The 26,387-nt window shown below is 41.6% G+C and overlaps 1 protein-coding gene across 7 annotated transcripts in view; it reads left to right on the forward strand.

The window, feature by feature from the left end:
• Positions 1–26,387, forward strand: part of rapgef6 (Rap guanine nucleotide exchange factor (GEF) 6) — a 161,347-nt gene that overhangs the window by 58,775 nt on the left and 76,185 nt on the right. For 3 of the 7 annotated variants that reach the window (XM_037747737.1, XM_037747741.1, XM_037747742.1), the window contains exons 1-2: positions 4,848–6,088; positions 7,267–7,284. In XM_037747737.1, the coding sequence (XP_037603665.1) occupies positions 5,585–6,088; positions 7,267–7,284 (522 nt within the window). In that variant the 5' untranslated portion in view covers positions 4,848–5,584. Of the gene's footprint in view, positions 1–4,847; positions 6,089–7,266; positions 7,285–24,308; positions 25,333–26,387 lie in introns of those variants that run through there. The other 4 variants (XM_037747738.1, XM_037747743.1, XM_037747740.1 and 1 more) reach the window with 3 other exon arrangements.

Raw genomic sequence — 26,387 nt, forward strand, 5'->3', positions numbered from 1 at the left:
CTCTGAAGCTGAAAATAAGAATAAAAAGAGGAATAAAGAAAAAACTTTTTTCATCAATGATTGAATTATTTAACTATATTATTCAGATTTAGTTGACACAGTTCATAATGTGGGCACATCAACACAATTGAAATTCAATGCTTTAACAGTCAAAACGGAAAAAGTAACACATCTTGGGAAATGTGTTTTTTCACCAAAGTGTAAAAACGATATGTTGTGGTTTTACGGTGGCTTATGTGTTGTCGATTTGCCATTTTTAGACTGTGTTTGTACAGATTGAACTAACCAGAGTCATGGTAATTAGTGCGCTTTAAAGGTGCTGTTTTAGAGGAGCCTTTTGGCAGAGACAAAGCCAGGCTAGCTGGTTCCCCATGTTTACAGTCTTTGTGCCTTGCTAAGTTAGCCAGCTGCTGTTGGTAGATTCATAATTTACAGACGTGGGAGTGGTCTTGATCTTCTCATGTAACTCTTGGAAAGTAAGCCAACCAGTAGATTTCCCAAAACGTTCCCTTTAATATTGTATACATGAAAAAAAACATTCTAAAAACACTAGACTTTTTGTGTTATTCAATTATTATTATTGCAATACAACCATCATTTTGTCTTTAATCATGCAGCCTACTTTTTGTATCCTGTTTGTAAGTAAGTGGCCAAACATTATCAAGCAAAGTGAGGCAACCCAAACATCCAAATTATGCTCATTCATACAATATATAGAAATAGATCAGAACTCATCAGAACTCAGTGTTTGATTGCTGTTTTTTGGGTTGTTGACTGTAAAGAGAGAAAGTAAGAAATAGGGAGCGCGTGGATGATTTAGCAGTTACATAATGGAGCGCTTGTAGCTCTCCCCTCATCAAATATTTCCAGGAAACAAGGAGCTGCAGCAACTAAACTCTGGAAGTCCCTTTTTGCATAACCACCGAATCTAAAGGACCGTTACGGTTTAATAAATTAGATTGCTAACAGAGCAGTGACAAAGCAACAACTGTGATACAGAGTCATCATGTTTTTTGCTCTTGCTTGCTTGACTGTGGTGTCTAAAAATAGAGATGCACCGAAACTGATATCCATCCAATACCGACTCAGATAGCTGGATTGGGAATCAGTGGCAATGAGCCGATCTGGTATCGGGTACCATTGATTTAATATTTATTTTTTGACGCGCTATTATCACGTTAACTTTGACAGCCCTAGTTTATTTGTTACATTTTGCCTTATAAAGTTAGGAAAGCAATGTTTAAGTCGATCCTGATGTTGCCTTACACATAAAAGAATGATCCCAGTCTCTTCCACACAGTGAGGCATACAGCTTATTAAAAAAACACTGGTATCGGATCGATACTGAAAAGGTTGCATCGGTGCATCCCTCTCTAAAAACTGTCGACGTTGGAAAGGAGAGGGACTCGTTGTAAGTCTATCTTTGCTTAAACATCAGTAAACATGACAGTAAATGCCAGTGCATGCTTACTGTGTGAATGAACGCCATACTGGAGTTGTTGTAGCAGCCTTGAGGCTTGCGTTTGACCCGTCAGTGACGTTCAGGGCTGCATACTCCACCCAAATAGTTCCAGGGACTTCAGAGCATAATTTTCCTGGAAAGTTCCTGCAATGAAAAAGGGGTTTTAATAGTGAGGTGCCCTTTCATCAAGGCACTTAATCCTAAACTACCCCTGTGGGTCCATTCAGAGGCTACTGCGACAGTAAAGGGGAGTGGTGGGAGTACTGATGATTTTCCAGGTATGATTGTGTGTGATTCTGTCTGAATGTGAAGACGGGCATTGCAGGAACAGAGCCAACAAGCCTAGTTGACTCAGTTGTCTGGGGAATAAAGGGTAAAATCAATTTTAAATAAAATAAAGACAAGAGATTGTGGCTGAGGGAACAGATTTGAATTAATCTTGCCATTAAACCATCCACTGTGTGAAGAGTAGAGAGAGATGTTGGTGGTGATGGAGGGGGAAGGAGGAAAGGGATCAGCTGATCGGAGCCTCAGGGAGAACATGAGGTGTTTTTCTGTGTCTGTGTGTACACATATGAGCATGTCTGTTTTCAAGCATTTGCATTTTTTGTCTGAGAATCAGGAAATGAGATTATGAAGAGGCTGTTATTAATATACAAGCATGTCCTTGTTTCGTCCACCTTTTTAATGGTCTGCAGTACAGCAGACTCAGAGGAAGTAAATAAACAAGTACAATACGCTGAAGCCTGAATCAGAAACAGGTTTATTGCTAAGTAGGTTTTCATAATTAAGGAAACTGATTTGGTGTTAACAGTCAAAATATACAAAGTAAGAGAAAATACGGCACAAATTAAGCTATAAAAGAGAAATGTACGATATATTCTATGTATTTAAGAGCTGTACAGTGATTTAAAACAAAGAGAATGACAACATTTTGAATAAGGAATGGGCAAATGTTCATAATATACATGTAAAGAACATGTGCAATATGCAAATAGACAGGTGGAGATACACATACAGAACCACGTTGATGGGATGAGTGTTGTCGGCTGTGGTGGGTAAACAGATGTGCTATAATAATGATAATACTGACTATAAGTCTTTGAAATTGGCAGATCGTGACTACCTCATCTAAATTTAGACAGATTTGTGCTGTTATGGCTTGCCCCGTAATGTTACCAATATATAACGGTAGCAAGTGCATATCAGCTACATTACCGTCTTCATCGTATCCCAGCTGCTGGGCGATCTCAAGCCATATATTGTCCTTTATGTGGTTGTTTAGGTAGTAGTGTCTGTTGTACATTATTGGGTGTTGAGAAGGGAAACGGCTCGTTGTTATTCCAAAACACCAACAGTCAGAAAAATGTCCCATTAGAACTTAAAAAGCCCGTTCGTCCGACAGTTACCCCGAAAACAAACGAACCATTGTTCCAAGGCCCCAAAAATACACACTCCGAGTAACAAACAGAAGCACATGGCTAATTATTATGCAGATTGACGGTGATAAATCGTAACAAAGGATTTCACTGGTCAAACATATTTCTGCAATCGAGCTCCGTCTGAATATTTTCCCCCCACGCATATGTTACGCAGGGGATGTGCAAGCATTCATAACAACCCACAAAATCACTTTTTATAAATTTCCGTGCACGTTTTTTTGAGCGAAAATCCATGCTCGGTGTGAAACGGCTTTAAAAGTGACAGCAAAAAGCTGTCAGGAACACAAATAAACATGAACATGCTTGCACACTCACTTCCTGATAAATGCATAAACACACAGCAGCAGAGGGAACTGTGGTCTAGTCATACTGCATTGCAGCCAATCAGCTAATTAGGGCCATGGGAATAGTAGAGGGAGTGTAATTTGTGGCTATCGTCATGACTATGGTCACAGGATGGACAGGGGTGACATTCACAGACTGACAGGGCGGGGTTGTTTTTGAGTCTGTGGGAGTGTGTTTGTGTGTGTGTGTGTGTGTGTGTGTGCGGTGGGAATGCAGGGGAATGAAAGGAAGTAAGTAGTGGGAAGAGGGGATTAAGAAATGAATGAATAGAGCAAAAGAGGATGATGCATGCTGAGTGGCATGCAGACCATCAGATAGACGGAGACGAATGTAAACCGACTGAAGAGTAGATGGGAAGCTAGTCACACACGCATTTAAATGGACAGAGGAAACAGGAAATACGGTCCCATTACGGCCGTGACAGTCAGTCAGAAACATAAAGGCAAGACCTCTCAATGGCTGACCGAACTGGTGGTCACGGGATAGATGGGGGTTATACGCAGCCGGAGAGGCACGTACGCAGTGAGACACAAAGATGGTTATATGGTCACACAGCTTGGACATGAAAGTCTCGTACATTTCTAACCTCCCCCCCAGATCTGTGTGTGCATTACCTTCAGGCTGTCTGTCTCGCGAGGCTCGTTAAAACAAGGCGAGATGACATTTTTTTGCCGTGAAAAGCGACACATCGATACCAACGCCGGTCCCCTTTTACAACTCTTATTTGGTATTTTATAGCTGAACTCATATCCCTCACGCATCTGTTTCAGAGTCCATTACAGCTAAACTACCCACGATGCAGCAGTTATCCTTTATATCTCTGCAGAACTCCCTCACATAAGGTTTGTTCCTCTGTCTGTTTCAGCCCAGAGCAGCCATTGAGTCCCCATTTCAGCACAGTGACAGAAAATCTTTGTTTCCATCGTCTCTCTCTCGTGTGTGTTTCGCTTTAAAGCCGCTTTCTAATCGATGTGCGAGATTTGTCTTCCATCAAACGGCTCTGTGATGTTTGCCTTTGAGAGACATAATCCTAGTCTCTTTGTGGTTTTTAGGTGTCATGGGTGTTATTGTATGTGTTGCATGTGGGAATACAGGAAGCTGGAAGGCAGTTCTTGAACTCATAGACTTTTACCCTCCTCACATCTCCTCATAACTTTTGGTGGATGATCATGGGTCTGTATGGGAAGCTGCTGTGAATACACATGACTGCACCCGAGGTCTTGTGGGGAAAAAAACGAACAATGGGCACTTATAAAATCGCTGTCTGTTGCGTCATGCACTTTGACGAAATCATACTCTTTCGTACTAAGCACATTACCACATTGTAGGTTCAAAGGGGCAAGTAGAAAGACTGTGAAAGATGTCGTACCAAAATCCTGCCTAGCTCTTTTATCTTTTATAACTTATAACTGTTAAAGGAAAAGTGTGTAACATATTGGGGGATCTATTAGCAGAATGCCTTCCGCGTTTTTTTACGTTACCCGAAGGCCACCGTAGTTCTCCGACACGCTTGTGAAACTGCGGTAACGTGAGCCACATTGTGCAAAATCATGGTGCTGCCAGCCACCGTCTGACCTCTGAGCGAGGCGAAAAAATTAAATAAACCAGAAGTAAATAAAAGACAAGTTAAAGCAAGATAAAAAAAATACAACTTGGCTTGCAGAATCAAAGCATGTCCTCTCAAGGTCTCAACATATTTAGAATCTCTTAAAAATATCCTCATTACTGACATAGTAAGGCTGTTGACTCACTTAACATTATGCAATGGAGAAAGAAAACAAATTCCTCCCAGTAACAACAGACCGCCACTAAAAGCCTTTGGGGAATGAATTGTATGGCCGGAATCTGTGTGCTATGCTGTTTTTTCTTTTCTGCCTGGCGAGGATATTTGTGTATTTACGGTTTCCTGGAGGAAACTGTGGGCTCAGTGTTGCTCTGAGCGCGTGTCTCAGACAGCGAGATAGAGAGATAGAGCGAGCATGTGAGCTAGTCTGTCAGTATGCAACGTGTTGAGCAGCTGAACTCTGTCTTGAACTCTCCGGCTCTCAGAAGAGGACAACTCTTGCAACCCTGGATTTTTTCCACTCCTCATTGTCAATCCACTTGTTTGTTCATTTAATTTGGGTCTTTTCTTTCTTTCGTTGTGGATGCTCGCCCCAGAGGATGTAAATGTTGCAGGATCCCTCAGGATTTTTGGACCTCTTTTTTTTAAAGATTTGGACTCAACACTTCTATTCATCGATTGTCTAGAAGTGTTTCCCTGCTCTTTTTGTTTCTCCCCTCCCGTGGTATTTCCTGCTTTTATGCGTTGTTCTGATACCGTCCTCGCGTCCGGATGAGTGCTCTCCGCTGGCACCGGCTCTCTGCGCTCTGGAAGAACTGGATGTTCAACCAGGAGCCGCTAGAAGAGCAGGGCCAGATCGCAGAAGATCCAGGGCATGAAGCAGATCACAACTCCCAGAACTTAACGGAACTTAAGACCCAAAACTTGGATTATAAGAACCAGAAATCAGAAATTGAGAACCCAAACTTGGAATTAAACTCGGTTCCCAAGACCCAAAAGCCTGACCTGCTAAAACGGAGCAGCTCTGAGCCGTCCTCTCAGTCCTCCGGCTGTCCCCACACACCTGAAGGTTGTCGGTGCGAATCCCGTAGAAGCTTCTATTCTGAGGAGGGTGTCGACTGTGTGTTGCAGGTGGATAACGGCAGCGAGGGGGACGACGGTTTTCTGCAGAGAGACGGTTCCCAACGGAGGTCCAGACGGCGCTTCAGGAGAGTAAACCCCAGGGGAGAGCGGGAACTCATCACAGACGGCCAAGAACCCGCCGGCTACAACACGGTAGGAGGAACACCATCACCAGTAGCACAATGACAGGCTTTTCTGCACTGCATGTTCACTTTTACATTCATGTAAAACAGTAAGAAAGTGTGAACTCATCCAAACCCAATTACACTTTATGCCCCTTAATATTGGATTCCTCTTACTGAACATACATAGCTGGTTTAGGTCTTGAATTCTCGGTAGAATTTAAAGTCAAATTTCCTGAAACCTGCTGACATCCTGACTAATTAGTGCTCGTAGTCTCGGCAGCGGCAGATGGCACAAGTTGGAAAGTGTCCACAGCTTCCACTTGTTAAATCCTGCTACTCTTTCTGTAATATTTCCTACCAGAACGGTACGGTCTACAAAGATCAAGGTTTTCTGTTAAAAATATGATAAGAAAGATGGTGTAAAAAGCTTTTTCACATTTTATATTTATTGCCCAGTGATACAGAACAATCGTCAAAATCTTTAAGTGCTTACAGACAACGTTACAACAAAAAACATTATAAGTAATGTAAGCAAAGTATTGAAAGTCTTGAGTGTGTGTGTGTAGTTTCCCTCCCACTGATAGGATCACTGAGGGCAGCCATGTGTCAGTTACAGTTGTGACTAATCACTAAAAGCCACGCTTCGCCACACAAAGGCACACAAACTTCAGCTCACACTCCCCAGCTCATATAAAGCTCCCTTGGGTGTTACAAAGGGGCTTAATGGAGAGCTTAAAGTGTCCTCTGCCGACCCGGCGTGGCACCGTAGTCTCTCGGTGATTGTTCCACTTTTTTATAAAATTACATTTCTTGCCTCCAGCATCCCCGAATCCCACCACATTATATTTTGTGACTGCATTTTGTTATGTAAAAGGCACTCCGATGTGCTAGCGAAGCACAAAGAAGCAGGAAGAAAAAAAGAAAACAGTGTGAATGTCCTGGAAATACAGATAATTATATTAGTCATCTGTAGGTAATACACTGACTATGGATAAGTACCTCATACAATCCCACTTCAAAACACCCGAACTATCCCTTTAAGTGATTGAATGGGGCTCTTGACATGCTCACTCTTCTATTATTAAATGAGATGGAAGAATATGATGTGCTAGACTGCCCTGTTCCCGTTTTTACTCTCACCACAAACACACAGTTTGCTTACTGTTTCTCTCTCTTCCCTTTTCATGTTTCTGCTGATGTCTTCAGGATTATGTCAACAACCAGGTAGGACAAATTACAAAAACGAATCTGCTCCATCCTTTTGTCTTGTGCAGTGTTTTCACATCCATCAGGGTTTTTTTTTCCTGTTGATGTGTCTGGCGTACGTGTGTGTGTTGTGTTCGAATGTGAGTCACTTCTGGTGCAGGCACCTGTTGTTTAGACACAGTCAGTGTCGGGGAAAAGCGGGTAATTTAGAGGCGGGCCACACACATGCAAGCACTGCTGTCTACTGTCACTGTGGGTGGCAGATAGGAAGGGGGCTAACTGTGGAATAAACAGATGCATGCTGGGATCAACAACGGACTGGTTAACAAATGGAGGACAAGGCATTTAATTGTGACATTTAAACCTGACGCGACAGAGACAGGTTGGAGGCGACTCTCGATGGCGACATTTTTTGGTTTTCCCTCAGATTTGTCTCAGAGGCACATATCCCTGAAAGAGAAATTATAAACATGTGGTTTGTCTTGTGATTTGATCATTTGTGAGACATTGGGCTGTCCCCTTTTTGTCGATCAGTGAACTAATCGGCCGTTTTGGTCAATAAAAGATTTCTTTAGTCGATTAGTAAGTCATGCTGGATGAATTATGAGCATATCTCAGTAAACACAAGATTTAAAGTGGTGCTTTTGTGTGATTCTTTGTGGAGAAACTTTACAGATCTGTCGTTTAAATCAACGAATCTATTAGTCGACAACATCTAACAACTAAGAATGTCTTTGGTCGAGGACAGTCCTGAGACACCAGAGCTGCTGTATCTCTCTGAACATCTAGTGTGCTCTTGGTGGTTAGGTGATTGCTGAGACAGCCATCACAATGTATAATAAAAATCAAATCAATCCCTATACTATGTAGTGAAATGCTATATTGTCCTGGTCCAAGATGATGCAATAGTAATTATTTACATGAGTTGTAGTACATTTATAACTGTGTTCTGTACTGTGCAAAAAAAAACAGGAGAAAATTGTAAGATATTAAATAAAGTTAAAAATGACGGTTAAAAAAACAAAGAATAAGCAAGAATAAATGGAAATAGTAGCACTGAACTGAGAAATATTTTTTTCTCTCAAATGTTACAAATGGATTAGAAAAATAAATAATAAATTGTAACACATACTTGCTAAGTGCCAGAGCTTTCTTTGCACCTTCCTACGGCACAGAGAAGAACTGCAATCACACACACAGCACTGAAATAGCCTTGTAGTAAAAATGTGGCACTTTTTAAAATGGCAAAGATCATCCTTTCACTGTATCTGTATGAATGTTAGCATGCTGAGACATATCTCTGCAAAAATAATGATGAGAAAATGCTCAAACAAATCTCTGAAGTAGAGTCCAGGTTGTGCAGACTTTGAATTTTCAAGTTCAAGTGTTGTGTGTCTGCTGCGGTGTGGATGAAGGTACGATTGTTCGCTTAAATGCTTTAATAAGTATTTGGTTTATTGATTGATTGATTGATCATTTGACCAGTTAAATACATTCCCTCTCTCTGTATTTAATAAACCAACAAGGCATATAACTGGTTACAGCACGGGGCATTGTGTTTGTATAGACACTCAGTTCTCATTACTTGTTTCAGTGTTTCTATGGGGGTCGCCCATTTGTGATGATCTAATGGTAATGGGTGGATGTTATTATATTGTTCATACACACACACATACATACTCAAAGAGAGCACTTTTTCTGGCAGTGGATCAGAGGATGTTGTTTAGAGGCCTTATTGAACCATAATAACATCAGTAATCCATTATCACTGGTGTGCTCCAGTGTCTGGTGTGTCTCTCTCTTTCTTAATGGCTCGCTCTGGAGTGAATGAAAGTTCTTGAAGCTGTGAATTGAGAAGAGTCCTGCTGTAAGACATGGTGCAGGGATAGGAAGAAAATGTAGCATGTAGACAATGCAGCTTCTACCTACAAATCACACCAATGAGTAGGCCTGCTGGGTGTGTTTTTTCTTGATTTTTAGAGGCAGAGAAGGACAAACTGCTGATTACAACAAGCTTTGTTTTTATTATTTTTAAGGCTGTCGATCTATTAAAATATTTATTCGCGATTAATCGCATGGATGTCCATAGTTAATCGGGATTAATCGCAAATTAATAGCACATTTTTATCTGTTCAAAATGCACCTTAAAGGGAGATGTGTCAAGTATTTAATACTCTTATCAACATGGGAGTGGGCAAATATGCTTTATGCAAATGTATGTATATATTTATTATTGGAAATCAATTAACAACACGAAACAATGACAAATATTGTCCAGAAACCCTCACAGGTACTGCATTTAGTCAGTGTGCTGACTTGACTATGACTTTCCCCAAACTGCATGTGATTATCATAAAGTGGGCATGTCTGTAAAGAGGAGACTCGTGGGTACCCATAGAACCCATTTTCATTCACATATCTTGAGGTCAGAGGTCAAGGGACCCCTTTGAAAATGGCCATGCCAGTTTTTCCTCGCCAAAATTTAGTGCAAATTTGGAGCGTTATTTAGCCTCCATCTCGACTAGCTAGTATGACATGGTTGTTACCAATGGATTCCTTAGGTTTTCTAGTTTCCTTTGATGCCAGTATCTTCACTCTAGCTTTAAAACTGAGCCAGCCTTACCAACCTTTATTTTCTACATCTTTTATTCTCTGCGATGACTCTGCTTCTGATTGATTCCCATCGATCCAGAAACCTAATTCCTCTTCCAGCAGGACGCGAGACATAAGATCCTTTGCATACTCGCACTACCATGACAGACCACGAATGACTCATACCACACACACACACAGTCGTAACGCGTTGCACTGAAACAGACACATGCACACAGTGGAAGTCACTTCATTAAGACATCAGATGCCTCGCCGGGTTCCTGTCTTTCTCTCACTGGACTAGCAGATAGATAGATGAACCCATCACCTCATTTGCCCTGCAGGGGAAACCTGCTGGAAGGGCTTTTTACAGCCAGGCCACTCCACACCACCCCTGGATCATTAATTTAACATGAAGCAGGATCAGCCATCTGCTCAGGGTGGTCCAGTATGCTCAACACTAGAATAAAATCAGCAGCGATGTTATGCTGTGATCCAAGTTGTGCTAAATGTGTTGATATTTCAGAGACAAGCCAGTAGCACACTCCCTTTAAAATAGCGTTTGTTTTGAATGTTACCCAGGGTTCATTTGCAGCTGTGAGACGCCCTTTGTGTTATAAGTATCTAGATTCGTCTTGAACATGCTTGTGGAGCGTGAAGCAGCATCCTCTCTGCTGTTTTGAAGCAATCGAGTGTTGGTACACGCCGGAAACGCAGCGTCGAGTCTTGCAACGTCTTGTGGTTAGCAAACTTCCTGTGTCATAAGTCAAACCGTCTGACGTCTGCTTCGTTTTTTTTCCCTTCCAAACACTTAAGCATTTGTTTCCCCTTCTCTTCTGGCTATAACCTGGGACACACGTGTGAAAACCTGCATTAATAATGTAAAGCATCAGCCACTAGTGAACGTCTAATGAAATTCCTCTGGGCAGAGGGGGGAGGTTTGTGAAAGCTACTCGAGGCATGATTTCTAAAATTACACTCTCTCTGTTTATACAGTAGACATGTCCTGCTTACCCACATTACTGTAGGTAGGTGATGTCTTTAGTGGAAATCTCTGCACACAGGAAGCAACAAATCACATCAAACTTGTTCCTAAACAGCAGTGAGCAACGCAGCTGGGCTCAACCAGTGATGGTCAAATATCTTTTAAAAGATTATATTCATTCCCTGTGTTCCCATTTTCCCAAGCCCTTCTAAAAACCTTTTCCCATATGACCTGACGTAGGTTTCTGCATGATGACACTCTAACAGACATGTATACAGTATTTGTTTATTACTAACAGTAACTTGTGAACGCTATGAATGTCACACAACAAAACAAACAAACTACCCGATCGATGCTGCGACTCCTGTGTTCTGCAAGGAAAAATGTCTGTTTCTGTGAATGTAGTCTGGTGGCTTTGAGGACAGCAATATGAACGCTTTAGTTCCCAGTCGGAAAGGGCTGTCTGTTGGCGAGGTAAAGCGGTAAAAACATTCAAATATAGCGTGCACTTCAACAGATATTGATTTTTTTAGGTGGCTGAAATACGTTTTTCTGCTGCTCCTGTCTACATCACCGTCAGACGGGGAACTGAAGCCGTTATGTTGCAAAGCCACCAGACTCCATTGACAAAAACAGTAATTTTACCTCGCAGAACGCGGGAGTATAAACACAACCCCACTTCAGAAAATCCAAACTAACCCCTTTCAGTTATTTCCAAACTAAGAACAGTTAACTTTGACTCAGCTAGCGCTCGAGTTCACATTATTCATAACCTTATTGATTAGCTTACTTTAGTAACCTACGTCACTGCCTTTTGCTAACGACTCAGTGGGCGTTTCCATTTGAAAAAAACAACAACAGAAAACAGCTGAAGCCCCCAGGACACTTAATCTGCTGAGGAAGTTCGTATCAATCGAAAGCTCCAGAACAGCTACTAAATGGCCTTGGTGGTGAGGTTGTTTTGTCAACTACTGTTTCCGAGGTCAAAAATGGACTCTCAATCTCAATGAAGCTACTTTTGCTTGAAAGCACCTTAATGTTTAAATCATTTTTCATTGTTGTAACTATAAAGAATGGTCCAGCAGGTTGTGTATGTAGCTTTAACACTTTAACTGCACTCTCATTTTCACTCTTACCTCATACAGTATAATACCAGTTTTATTTTTAGGGAGCCATTAGCAATGACTTTTACCTTTTATGACTCCGTCTCTGGTGGTGTCATATTAGATCAATTTGATGAGCTTGTGCTCGTCATGCAGAGACATTACTCAAGTTACTCTAACATCACTGCTTTACAATCAGGTTAAATCTAAGTTTAGGGGGCAAGTCATAGGTGTGACTCATACAAATGCTTTGTCATAACCGTGTCAACCTTGATGTGGAGACTAATGGAAAAATGATCCCTTCGGGTTTGAAGGTCGTCGGGATGGCGTGATGGGAAGACAAACTTGCTTTGTATTAGATTTCAGTTTGTTTCCTATCGGCCACTTTGGCCGGTAGAATTGGTTGTTCCAAGACTCTGTATTTAAAAAAAGGACCTGGTCAAACATCGAACATGTCTGGGAAATGTGTGGAGCTCCAGCCACTGCGGTGGTTTGTTGAAAAAGTCCATTTCCTGGGCTGATTGTGTTGGAATGAGCTCACTGGCGTTGGTCAGTTTTATAGAGTTTTGCTTGGCATCAGGTGAGGATAAAGTTGTTAACATTCCCGTAATATCCCTGGCTTCATTTTCATTGTCATTAAGTGTGTGTGTGTGTGTGTATCTGTGCGTGCGACTATTTCTCAGTGTTTGGGTGTGTCTGTTTTTTTAGTACTTTTTTTTATTGTACAGTATGCAGGTTTTTATGTACGTCTGTCTTGCTGTTTCGTCTACCTCGGACTTCTGCAGAGCTTTCTGGGCTGCTTATGTTTTAAAGCCCCTCGCTGCTTTAATGCATCCAGTCCGTTCCCGAACTCATCTGGTCTCATTCTATCAGAATGCAGGTGGGGCCAACGAAACCCCCAAGGGCCTCCAGCCGGCTCTGCCACCACTAGACCAAGCAGGGCCCCCAGGGAGAGACGGGGATCCAGGAAGAAGGGGGGGAAGGAAAGGAATAAGAAAGGCCGTGAGAATAAAAATGTGCATGTTTTCACTCAGGAAATGGTGCAGGAGGGCTACATTATTATAGCTATCATTATTACCTTTATTGGATTTTCGACCAGGATAATGATAGTTTCTAGTTTTATTGATGTCAGGTAAATAGTGTGAATGTTTTAATTGTATCAAGTAATCAAGTATCAACTAAAAGAACACTTTCACAAGCCACTGTTCGTCAAATAACTTTATAAACGTGACTATTTTTGTGGACTTTATTTAGCATATTCTGTATATTCTCTTCGGCTCAGATGTCAAGCAAACATCTGTGTCGATTTCAACAAATGCCCGAACAGGCAGCCTGCGTTTTAGTTCGCTTAGAAACGGTCCACCTCTCGCAAGCGGTCCGAATATGATTACTGCGTTCACAATTGCCCAATCTAACCGCTCCAGACTTAAATTAAAACTGACTAATTATCGGCTTGTGAAAGCGCCCCAATAGACTTGTTGGCTTGTTGTAATCAAGGAATTGCAACAACAGCGGTGGACAGTTCTTATAGTCGCTGACAGTAATTTACATGAATGATAAAGCCAACAGAAACTTGATGGTGATGATGTTATCGTGGCCTTGAAAGTGAGTTCTGAAAGCCAGAGATTGGTGTTGATTAGAAGCTGTATTAATGTTCAGATACAACCGGGTTGGTTTTTATTTCACATTTTATCGTAATTTGTTATGAGTCAGTTTGTGGGAGGGTTTGTTTCCACTCATTATTCATCTCATCAGGCGTTGGCATCACTGTTGTTAACCTTTGTACGGTATAGATGGTAATTCAATTCTTTAACAACATCCCTAAAAAATAATGAGTGTTTCCATCGTCCTAACTTTACGTGCGTTTTCAATTTGCAACACCTAAATGCTGTAAATTTTAAAATAAAGCCAAAATATCTAAATTGTTTTTTATGCTTGGCTGAGATGGAAAAGTTGGTTTAACAATGAAAGCAAACTGTGACTGCTTTTCGTCAACTCGTAAAACATTCAAACTTTCAAAACCAATCTGAAAGTACTAACAAAGAAAAACTCCATCTGCATTCAGGTGACTCAGCAGCTAAAGAAAGAAAACTTTGACTCGGCAATACCACATTATTTTGATCTAGATTTCCTTTTCCTGTTTTTCCTTTCGCTCTCCGATTGTCTAGTGAAGCAGAGATGCCATGAGAATAACCTTTTAAAAAATCAAAGAGGAGAGGAAGGAAGGCGGCAGGGAAGAAGAAGAAGACGAGAGGGATTAGAGAATGGAAAGCAAAGTTGACAATTATATGAAATATAACATAACAAAGAGTGAAATTACTTGACAGACACAAAGGAGTGAATGAGTGATAAGGAATGAAGGATAGAAGATGGATGTATTGGAGTGAGGGGCTCTGAAGGACCGATGGAGAAGAGGGGTTGAGGGAGGAGAAAGGAAGGTGAAATGAAGATAATGGGGGCTGACAGGTAATGAAAAAGATGAGTGGGCGTGCAGCAGAAGGGGGTGGTGAGGCGTGGGGGGTTGGAGTGACGGGGCAGAAAGGTGAAGGTTGTAGGAAGGTCAGACGGGGATTTAATGGGAGGCAGGAAGGATGGGGTGAGAGAAAGGCAGGGTCGAGAGGGGTTAAGACAGGAGAGCGAGGAAGGTCGGTCGGGGGATGAGGTAGTGGAGGAACGGATCTAACAAGGGTTAATTGTACTTGCAAGGAACACATAGCATTATTTTAACTTGCTCTGACTCGGTGAGGTTAGTACCTAAAAAACTGATAAATGCCTCAAAGCTGAAACCGTTTCAGAGTTAATTTTATCGCCTTTTTTGTGTCAAACAAAATATCTCATCATCTTAATGTTGTTATTAACCCATTTGTGCCCAAAGGCTATATTTAGTATGATAAAGAAAAATGCCACATTTGTTATGATCGGTCAAATGTCTTGAAATTTGATACGGACATACTTTGGGAAAGTATCTAACAGTGAAACTTTAACATTTTTAGATAACATGGCACTTTTTTTAATAGTCGAAATCAGGATTTTTGAAAAATGGAAGAAAAAAAAAGCACAAAAAACATTGTGTTTATTAAATGTATTATATATAAAATATATTGTTTACACTGCATATGTGTGCATATCTTTGATATTCCACTTGTTATGTGTTCATAGATACCAAATACTTGATTGTGCTCCTTGTAGTTTCTAAGATACAGACATTTTCTTAACATATCAGACCGTTTTTCCTAAAAGTCTAATGCAAAAACAGTAGCCCTATGTGCCCAAATACTAGAAGTAGTATGATAAGAAAAATTCACTTTTCAGCCAAGCAGTTAAACCAATTTTGAAAATGTCCTCACGTGTGTTTAGGCAAGCCCAGAGAACACGGGCACAAATGGGTTAATGTTGTTATTTATTATCATACCACACAGGCGTGCCAGGTCATGCACAAAAAGTTAGATTTTATGGCTCCAAATAATCGTAAGAAGGCCAAATGAAACTTTAGTATGTACCTGCAGAAACTAGTGGATTACATCAAGGATGGTGTGATGTTTTTTTTATTTGGTCTGCGTCTACGAAAAATCCAGAAAAGCTATAGATCAGATTACTGTTAACAAGCAAAAAAACAAAACCAAAAAGACCAAAATATTTTTCCTTCTAACAGCTGGCGATGGTACAACGATCACGTGCCAATCAATGACTTGTTTACTTCCTCAAATTGTGACTCAGGCTCAAAATATTCAACGGCGTCTTGGACCGCTGCCTTCAAACAACCAACCAAAAAACACACAGCCCTCAGTCGCCCAGCGGTGCTGCAGCCCCGCTGCTGGACTCCTGCTGCATTCATCTTCCGTGATGCACATCGCACAAATATATAACACTTCCTTTAAATAGTCTGAAGAAGACTTTAAATAAATGATCTGACATATATAGAGGTTTGAATCGTGGTATTTTTTAACATGCAATGAAAATTGCTGTTTGAAAGCTGCAGACATGCTGATGTGCATGAGAGTGTGTGTGTAGAGTACAGCACGCTGGGCTGTGCAGTGTACCAGTGGGGCACTATCTGCGGCTGTTGTTGCTGCTAATTTTAGGGATTACATCAGCAGCACTAAGATGACAACCTTGTTGAACTCCCCTCTCTATATTCCTCTCTGCTTCTCCTCTCACTCCTCCTCCCTCCTCCTCTTACCTCTGTCCCTTATCCTCCCATCATCTTTCCTCCCTGCTATCTCTCCCTCTCTCTAGCCTTCATCTTCTCTGCTTTTTTGGCCTCTGCCTGATCATATTTGATGTGTTTTTATATGAAGTATGCACAGACATACGGACACATAGTGTGCATTCATTATACTCTACCTTCATATTACACTTTTAGACTTTGGTCTATGGTTCTCGTTTCTCATAAATTGTTGATTAGAAATGGTTCTTTAAAAGGATTAAGACAATCCATGATTCAAAGGTTTTAAAATCCAATCAAAGCGTTCTCCTCAATGCCAAAAATGTCTCCTTAAAGCCTTTAAACACCGGGAGCGTGACGAATAAACAACACGAAAATGACAAATACTCACCTGCAAATATTCTAATGTCTAGGGCTTTTATTGTGAAAGGTGTGAACAGAAGGAGTTCATCGGGTCTGTGCTGCCTTTGTCAAAGTTAAAAGTAGCCAAGCCCCCAGGAAGCAAATGTTCGTAGTGGCCAAACGGTGGTACTACAACAACAGTGACCATCACGTGATGCCATTTGGCCCAAAAATACTTTTTTTAGGTAAATGAAGTACCCAGTATGAACACTTGAACAGCCCTTATTTAAATCATTAGGTCCTAAAAGTTGTAAAATGCTCTAATAGCCAAATCCAGAGTTATTTCCCTCCTCCGTTCATGTGAATGAGATCCAGACCGAGGGCTAGGAGGCGGCGTTAAAGGAAACGCTACTGCGCCTGCTGTATGGGCCAAATGGCTACGAAAGATCGCTGGAAGTACTGGGTAATTTTATACTCAAAAGTCTGAACTCATGCGCCACTGAGCAACTTTCATAGGAATGAACAAGGCCCCGCCTCCAACGCTGCATCCGGTTCTCTTTAAACATCCCTGGTCCGGACTATGGAGTGTTGTTGCTTCATAAATATAAACTCAACCTGTTCCACGCAACGTGATTGGTTGATGCTTTTATTCACCGAAAATGACGTTGCTTTTTCCCCACGTAATATTCGAGTTCTGTGTGAAAGTATTAATGACAAAAACAACTGTTCTAGAAAAAATATAATGATGTGCGAATCAATTACGCACGAGAAAAATGCCCACCGGTATGTAAAGGGCTTCAGTCATTGTCCTTGAGCTGAAGGACAGTAGAAGATGTCTCATTCACTCATGTTTTCTAAAAGGGTCCAATTAGGAGATCAGAAAGTATCTTAACATTGGAAATAAATGAAAAACACATCCTGCATCCTGAAGAAAAAGCCTTTACTCTTCCTCCCTTACCTCTCCTTCACCTTGTGAAATCACTCGCAGCCCTTTCCTTCTTGTTTGTTTAAATTTTTCATCCTCTCACTTAACTTTTTATTTCTCTTGCGTGCTCGTCTCTGACTCACCGTCTCCTCTTATTCACTTTAAATACGTCTCACTCTGGTCCTCAGTCTTTATGATCATCTCTATTTAACTGAAGTAGGAAGGGAAAACATTGCATTTTCTTTCATCTGTTTGTTTATCCATCATCTTAGATGCCACTTATCAAGTTTTTATTCTCGGAAATGTGCAGAAATGACGCACTGTTTTCAATCTGGGAGCTACAGTTGAGGGTTGAGTGTGTTTCCAGTACGTCTTGAATAAATACCTCATTCACCTTCGCAGTTATTCTGTATGTTTACACCTTTTCACTGCCTGTTATATGTTTTTGCATCTCCAGCTCTTCTTGGGCTTGAATCTGTCTCTGTCTCTGTAGTCGGAAAGGGAAGGGCCGGTTTAAATAGCAGGAATTCCTGTCTCGTCCTTCACACACACACACACACAAACACTCACTGAGTTTGTACACACTCAAACATGTGATCAGATGGCTGCAGTCAGCGCATTCGCATAGTTGTCTCTTTGTGTGTGTGTGTTTGCGTAACGACGTACGTTTATGTTGTTTTTGTGTGAGCAGGAATTTATTGCTCTTTGTGTTGTCGTCTCCTGTACGCAGGAAACCATCAGATTATATAGGGACTGTATATATACTGTATATACGGATTGACTACTCCCTGCTGTGAGGCGGCGTTATATTCCTCACAGAAGGCGAGGAGTCTTTGGAGAGACTTTAAATAATGATCTTATTAACTCGTCTTCAGTTACAGTAAGACGAAGAAAGACTGGAAAACCTATTTTTTTCAGTGTAGAAATAAATACAAACGAATGCAAATAGTGTTTGTCAGTTCAGCTGTCATTTATGTTTGCATATGTTATGAAAGAAATACTGCTTCTACACAAAGATGGATATGATTTGGACGCTTTTTCACTCACTTTCAAAAGAATGCACGGTGTCAATTGTAGAGATGAAGAAAGTAGTCGATTAATTGAATAGTTAATCAACAATTTTGATGAATCGAGACAATAATCTCCAGATAAAATGATAATGAAAGTAGGTGGGTAGTCCTGGTTGGTTGCTGCATTCACACAACACTGAGATTCAAACTAGCAACTCTCCAGTCCCGACCTGCAGTCTGTTCTGTAGCTGTACGCCTCGCCTTGATTTTGCAAAAAGATGTATGATGCACCAAACCTTATATCTCCCCTCATTAGTTGTGTTGTTAAAGAGGCGCTGCGTCTCCGTGACTGTCCATGGTAATGACTGCACGGCCACCCAACTCAGCACTTCTCTGGGTGTGTGTTTGTGCATGCACATCTGTTTGTTGCAGAGCTATAGGGGCTTTAGTCAGCTGACTCTTTTTAATTAGCCTGGCAGAACTGATTAGCTGTAAACAGTAGCCACACACACAAACACACACATACACACACACACACACACACTCACACACACACACACAATACAGTTAGCCACTGTGTGCAGGCATGTGAGGGTATACAAATGAGTGTGTGTCTGTGGTGTCCCAGGGGGGTGATTGTCCCAGCAGCAGGCCGAGTGACAAAGAGAGACGGGAGCCCCTCAGAAATCACTGAGCCATGTCACGCCTCACTGAGCAACACACACACACACACACACACACACACACACACACACACACACACACACACACACACACACACACACACGCACACACACACACACACACAGGATGCTACAGTGCGGGTATGTCTAGTCAGTGCGAACTGCCGCCTGATTTGTGTGTCTGTCTGACAGCTTGCCATCGGACAGGTCACATTTCCTGTCTGTTGGTGCCCGCCTGAATTTGTCATGTTTCCCAAAAACATTGACAGTTTTCTTTTAACCGCTGCACACACTTTCTATTTCTTTTTCTTTCTTCTGCTTGTATCCTCTGATTCTTCTCGCTCTTTCATTTTCCGACTTTCTCGCCTCTTTTCTCTCTCTGTGTTGTCCCCAATCACCTGACGTAACCCCGCCACATGCTCACAAGCGCTCACAAGCGCACACAATCGCCGCCACACTGTTCCAGGAAGTGTTTCCTGTGTGACGTGCGTCCTGCTCCGTGTTTTGCAGACGGATCCCACATCATCATCATCATCGTGCTCTGAGTTGCAGTAAACGCTCCTCTGAGACACGCTATGCACGACGAGGAGCGTGTGTGTGTCTTTTAAAGTTTCGGTTTGGGCTTTAAAATCAGAGCAGTCACACGGGACGAGACGCTCGACTCCTCTGAACTTTCATGTTATGAAACCGCAGTACGGTGCACTGCTGCAAATTACTACATAGAGCTCTGTTCATAATGAGTAAAAAACTTGGGTATTTCTTGTGACAGTTTTGACTTTAATTCCCCTAAACCCCCCCCTCAAATGGAAATTAATTTAGATAACTGCTACAGCACAGTGATGCGTGGAGATATTTTCCTTTATCTGGTATTTATTAGTGTCACATCCTGTCTTCTCTTTTGTCTCTTTTTATCTTTCCTCTGTTTGAATTTCTCGTGTATTCTTCTGGCTCTTTGTCTGAAGTAATTTATTCTATCTGAGTTATTGTCTGTCACAGAGCCACATCTTGAACCAGTTAGGCAAGTGTCAGGAAATACTTTGATTTAGTTGATTTTTTTGGCAGCACCCTTGGTCATTGCTTAGTTCTCTAACAATGTCCTAGTGATCACTTTGTATCCCTAAATAAACAAGAACAGAACTTCAGTTGCCTTCAGTCGCTGTTGTCACCACCTGAAATGTAAACTCATCAGTGTGCAGTAAGAGATTTTGTTCTCTATAGAGCAGTGTTTCCCAAACTTTTTTTCTGGGGAACACACTTTTTAGAAATGACAAACAAATTTGCAACCACTTTTCCCAATAGGTCTTATCTATAAATCGTGATAAGAGCCAATTTGAGCGTAAATGAACGTTCCTGACCATTTTTACTGCCATTTCCACATCACCTTATATTATCTTGAATAGATAAACCAGCCATTTCTCAGACATATACGTTTGATAAATCAAAACTATGTTATTGAAAACATATACGCGTGTTAAATGAGACCAAAGTTGGAGTTAACAGGCTCTCATTTATTTCCTCTCATCAGTAAAACAGAATGTACGTTAGCCATTCATATTAGATTCAATGTTTTAAGTAGGCTACAAGTATCAGAACAATACAAACTGTACTACTATGTGTACTGCCGATATGAATCTTAAAAAAAAGACTATTCTTCAAATTTATTTTCCGACTTTAATAAAATCTCTTGCGACCCACCTGTGGGTCCTGACCCAGTCTTTGGGAATGACTGCTATAGAGATACATGTTCAAAGGTTTTGAATAATGTCCTTATTTAAAGGTCCAGTGTGTACGATCAGGCGGTATCTAACAGCGAGGTGAGGAAAGCTACGGTGGCTGACGTGAAAACCACATGGCCCGTGCCATCTGGGGCAGAGCCAGTGCGTAGAGTGTGAGTGTACGTGGGAAGTGAGTGGTGAAGCGAGAGAGAGAGAGCGGTGGCGACGGGAACGAGTGACGTTATCGTCTTTGGCCAAAGCAGGAAAAGTTAACAGAGTCTGGTTTGTCCGTTCTGGGCTACAGTAGAAACATGAGGTGATTATACACTAAAGAAAACATACTTATTAATATTATAGATCCCGCTAATTGTTACACACTGGTCCTTTAAACAGGATGGGCTGAATGATCAATGCGTTCCATCAATCACTGATAAAGAAAAGAAAAACATTCCCTCATGAAGAAAGTTTTGGTTTGTAACTCCTTTAATGGTTATTAATAAATCAGTGTTACTTGTTGCACTCTAAATATTTAATCACATTTGATTACTCTCTTAAGAGCAGCAGATTGTGGATGATGGACTCGTACGCAGCCTCGCTGCAGACCAGCGGGGGGGCTTCACTAAATGAGCTCCAAACTTTTCTTTTCAAATGTTTCTCTCTCATAGTTAGTAGCCTTTCATTTTATTTCTTTGAGAAAGTAAAATACAGCAGCTCCGTATATGTGTGTGCGTGTTTATTAGGGCTGGGGCTTTGACAGCAGGGCAAGCGAATGATGTAGTGCTGCGCACACTAATATGCGAAAGGGAAAATACTGCAGTTAGTACACACTAAGGCACACACCGTCTGCACACAATCTTATGAGACACACTTACTTTCACCCCCTTTTCCTATTTATCTACCTGTATATCTATCTATCTATCTACCCGTATATCTATTTATCTACCCATCTATTTATACACCCATTTATCTGTCTATCTCTCCATCCCTCTACCCGTCTAGAGCTACATGTCTATCTATTTCCATCTCTCTTGTGTACATAACACGCCTCTGAAGGCAGAGCTCCATGTGCTTGCATCTGATTGGCTGCAGAGTAAAAAGATGATGTCATTCCTAGTCGGGAGGTGCGTATCGCTTCACACACACACACACACACACACACACACACACAGAGGAGAGAGAACTGAAGGTAGAGATGCTGGTTCATAGCAGCAAGCAGAAAGAGAGTGAAGCACTTAAACAGGGAGATGGACAGCTGATAAAAATGATCTTTAAAGAAAAGAGGGGCTTATTTGAGGGAAAAAGGTGTCGGCAGAGATTGCAAAAAATGTGGATTTTAATTCAGAGAGGGAGGAAGGAGGAGGAAAAACCAGGCAGTGAAGGGGGGATATAGTGAACGAGAGGGAGGGAGGTCAGAGAGAGAAAAAGGGAGAGGGTGAGAAAGATCCTCCCCTCTCTGGAGTGGCTGGTAATAGGAGATTGCATCTCTCCTCTGCTGGAGGAGAATCAGCCGTTCAAACAAGCAGACAGCTGCTATTGTCTCTGCTCTCAATTCATCCCTCCTCTCTCTCATCTTTTTCTCAATGTAAAAAAAACAGCACAGCACACAAGCTGGTTAATGCAGGAACAGAAGAAGGAAAGGAAGGCTCAGCACCAAAAATAGAATATCATTTTTTAATTAATTAAATATTTACAGACAATCTATTATTTGAAGGGTTTTTGTTCACGTGTGCAACTTAACCTCTTCAGGATAAATACGTGAAGCAAAATCAATGCACTGTAATTCATATACATCCCACAAAATCAATTTGTATGTAATCCTCGTAATCGAGAACCAGGAAAGTATAAAGAGCGACAAATGCAGCGTATAGAGAGGAGGTCGGGGTTGATGGGTGGGTCAAAAAAACATCCACCCAGGAGACCGATGTTTGGGTCCCGTGTGAAACCAGAAGTCAATGTTGATTTATCTGCCACATAACTTCTGGAGTTATTTTAACCTAAACCACGATCTTTTCCTAAACCTAACTAAGTGGTTTTATTGCCTAAACCTAAGGAAGTTGTTTCCTGTGAAGACGGAAGTTTATTTTGAAAAGATCGTACGTATGTAACCAGCAGAAATTTGTGAACGTATTGGACATTCGTCATGTATTGCCGGACATTTTTAGGAAAATGAGGAATAACTTTCAGAAGATATCATACGAACCGTTGTATGAGGATACGTTAAACCAGTAAAGAATTACATTTTATATGAAAGTCACAATGACAGAGGTTGTGCTGTGTAACTCCCTTTGAGGGTGCACAGTACTCCACAGTGTTTGTGTTGTAGTGACAGATTGCATGAGTTTGATAAATGGCATAATAAAGTTAGCAACATGAATTCGAGACCTGTGTTTCTGAGGTTATGCGATTTGGATTGTTTCTGAGGTAAAACAAATTTCATATGCTGCTTTAAAGTTTGAGATAAATACAATTTTGTTTTCCTGGGAGTAAATATATTTGTATCCTGTTGGTGTCCACTAATAATTAATGAAGTAAAACGGGCTGGAAAAGAAGAAAATCATTGTGTTTCAAGTCACGGTTTTACCATTTGTTCTCCTGCTGAGTTTCTGCTTCATTTGCCCTCATTAAAGGGGTTGTGGTTCCCATTAAGAATTGATTTAGTAATTTGGTGAATACTTTTAGTTGGCACGATTTAAATGTAAGAGTCGTTTCAACTGCATTTTTAATTTGAACTATATTTCAACGTGTAATCAGTACCTGTTTCATATATAAACTTTAACTTTTCAGCGTATTTAGCTTGGCTTTCGCTTAGACTTCTAGTCGTCTTTCGGCTTTCAAATCACCAAATCAATGCTTACTGGGGTTGAGCGGTTTAGTTCGGGAGATTGCAAGTCTGTCGGTCTAACTTTCTTTGTTGGTATCCCACATCTGATGCTTGAAGTGGTTTTAAAGTAATTATGTGTTGCTGTCAGAACCAGTTCTGCTTCTAATACTTTACCCATGCACCTTAATGCCTTTATTACCTCAGTGTTTTGCAGCGATGTACTGTAATGGAGTGATTTATCTGTGATTGTCTCTTTTAACGTCAAATCCTCTCTACTGTGTCGCAAATCCTCCAGACGGGTGCTTTTCGACGGGGGGGAACCCATTATCGCCTGTCGCTATTGTGTCGCCTGTTCACATTCACCAAAATACCGCCAGCGCCTGTCTTTGTATCAGATAGGGGCTCCGTGATTTATGCATCCCCCCGTTTTTTTGTAATTTATGCGGCACGCTTACAAAGAGGAGGGGGTTGCCTCAATACACTCAGCTTTATGTTACCAGCAGATCAATAAAAATGCTCCCTCTTTTTCCTCTCTATCTCTGTCGCTGTCCATCTCTCTCTTTCTCTCGTCCACATCTGCTCAGCAGCCAATCCATCTAATGCAGTTTCCCTCTGCTTGATCTCGCGTCATCCACGCCACCTCCCATCCCCTCCATCCCTCTCTCTCTCTCTCTCTCTCCGCTCGCTGCACAGGTGATGTCATTCTTTTTCAGCTGGATTCTCCTCCCTTCTCCCTCCTCCCTCGCTCTCACTCTCTCCTCCGTTTTCCCATTAGCAGCTGGCTCTCTACAGCGCAGCATCCTATCTGCGGTGGCTTCTCTCCGAGGGGCGGGAGGGAGAGGAAGAACGCTGGCGTGAGGTGTGAGCGCTAACCAGGGAGGAGAAGCTTGTAAACTGGGTTAAGGGAGCGGGATCACTGGCCCCTGCCATGGAGCTGCACCGCTGGGCACGCACATGCACCGCTGGAGCTCTGTAGAGAGATAAAAGAGTTGCAAAGAGGCAGAGAAAAAGGAGTTTGATAGACATTGAATGAGGAGTGCGAGGAAAGCTGCAGGCAGATGATCCAGGCTTTTGGGAGGTGAGAGGGGACTGTTTGGAGGACTTTAAGCCAGGCAAGAGGCTTCTTCCCAGGGGGCTGCAGATGCAAAGACAAACCCCTTTTTTTATCCAGCACTGGCTCATCCACTGAGGAGAGGAACCTCTGCTTCTTTAAAGAAAGGAAAGTGACAAAAATGAGTTTCTACATTTAACTTTCAACAGAAAAATCTACTGAATTTGGATGTTAAGTTGGCTTCATCTTTGACCACGCCGCCTCGTGCTCTGGGATCAGTTTTGAATGTTCTGCAGATTTCCATTTTTTGGGAGTGTTTTACGCTTCTCTGTTGCAGTTCCTTTGAATGCGTTAGTAGAAGAGAGAAAGCTTGACGTATAAATGGATCTGCCTTGACTTTGAGTCTCCCTCTACAGCGACATCTGACAGCCCATCTTCTTCCTTTTATTACACGGAGGATTTTAAAAAAAATCTCCCCGTGGACAATTCGCCTCTTGCAGCAAAGACATCGGCGTCAGCCCCCCTTGCCCTCCTCTTTTACTTATTCTTTTCTTTTTTTTCTTCATCTCTTGGTGAACGAGGGGAAACTTCCCCTCGCTGGCACCCTCCCTTCTGTGGAAATGGCTTTCCTGGTCCGTTGCTATGCCAACTGCTTGCAGCCGTGGTCCTCCAAAGTAAGCGATGTCGTAATCCCTTTTTCTGGCCAGTGCCTCTGGCTTAGGATGCTGCTGCTGCCTCTGTGTGTGTGTGTGTGTGTGTGTGTGTGTGTGTGTGTGTGTGTTACTGAGAAGGAGAGATAGGGTGGGGATGAGAGATTGATTTATATGCATATGACGAATATTTATTGTCTATTTAGAAATGCATTCATGCTTTCTTTCTTCCTTTAATTTGAATTTTAACAGTTGTATCCTGAAAAATACTGATATCCACGAAGGCTGGTAACATGCCAAGCCTCCCATCTCTTCACTGTAAGGGGGGGATGAATTTAAAAACCACAAGAATCACCTGCACAGTATATAGACTGGATGTGTCCATTGACTCAACAGACAAGCTTTTAACTATTTATGTGTGACAAAGAGCCCTATATATCCTGCTTCCTCATGTTTGTGCAGTGTGTGGTAACCTGAGAAGGTAAAACATTGCACTGCGTGGTCACTGAAGTGCTTTGATGTAATGAAGATGGGTTTTTTTCTGTCTTTGCACCATGTCTTATTATTCCTTGCAGCACTCCTTACTCTCCAAAAGACAAACTGATTTGAGGGTTTCCAAAAATATTTGGCTGTAGATTATATTTTGAAATACTTTGTGTCAAAGTTAACGCGATAATTAACGTGTTAATGCAAATTCATTTTAACGCCACTAATTTCTTTGACTCAACTTGCAATTTTGTGGTTGTAGCGGACTCAGTGTTAAAGCTAGAGTGAAGATACTGGTATCATATGAAACTAAAAAACTTAAGGAATCCATTGGTACCAAGCATACTAGCTTGTCGTGAAGGAGGCTAAATAACGCTCCAAACTTACGCTATATTTTGGCGAGGAAAAACCGGCGTGGACATTTTCAAAGTGGATCCCTTGACCTTTGACCTCAAGATATGTGAATGAAAATGGGTTCTATGGGTACCCACGAGTCTCCCCTTTACAGACATGCCCACTTTATGATAATCATATTCAGTTTGGAGGCAAGTCATAGTCAAGTCAGCACACTGACACTCTGACAGCTGTTGTTG

Source organism: Sebastes umbrosus, chromosome 17 (genome assembly GCF_015220745.1).
Source record: "Sebastes umbrosus isolate fSebUmb1 chromosome 17, fSebUmb1.pri, whole genome shotgun sequence".
NCBI classification, from domain to species: Eukaryota; Metazoa; Chordata; class Actinopteri; order Perciformes; family Sebastidae; genus Sebastes; species Sebastes umbrosus.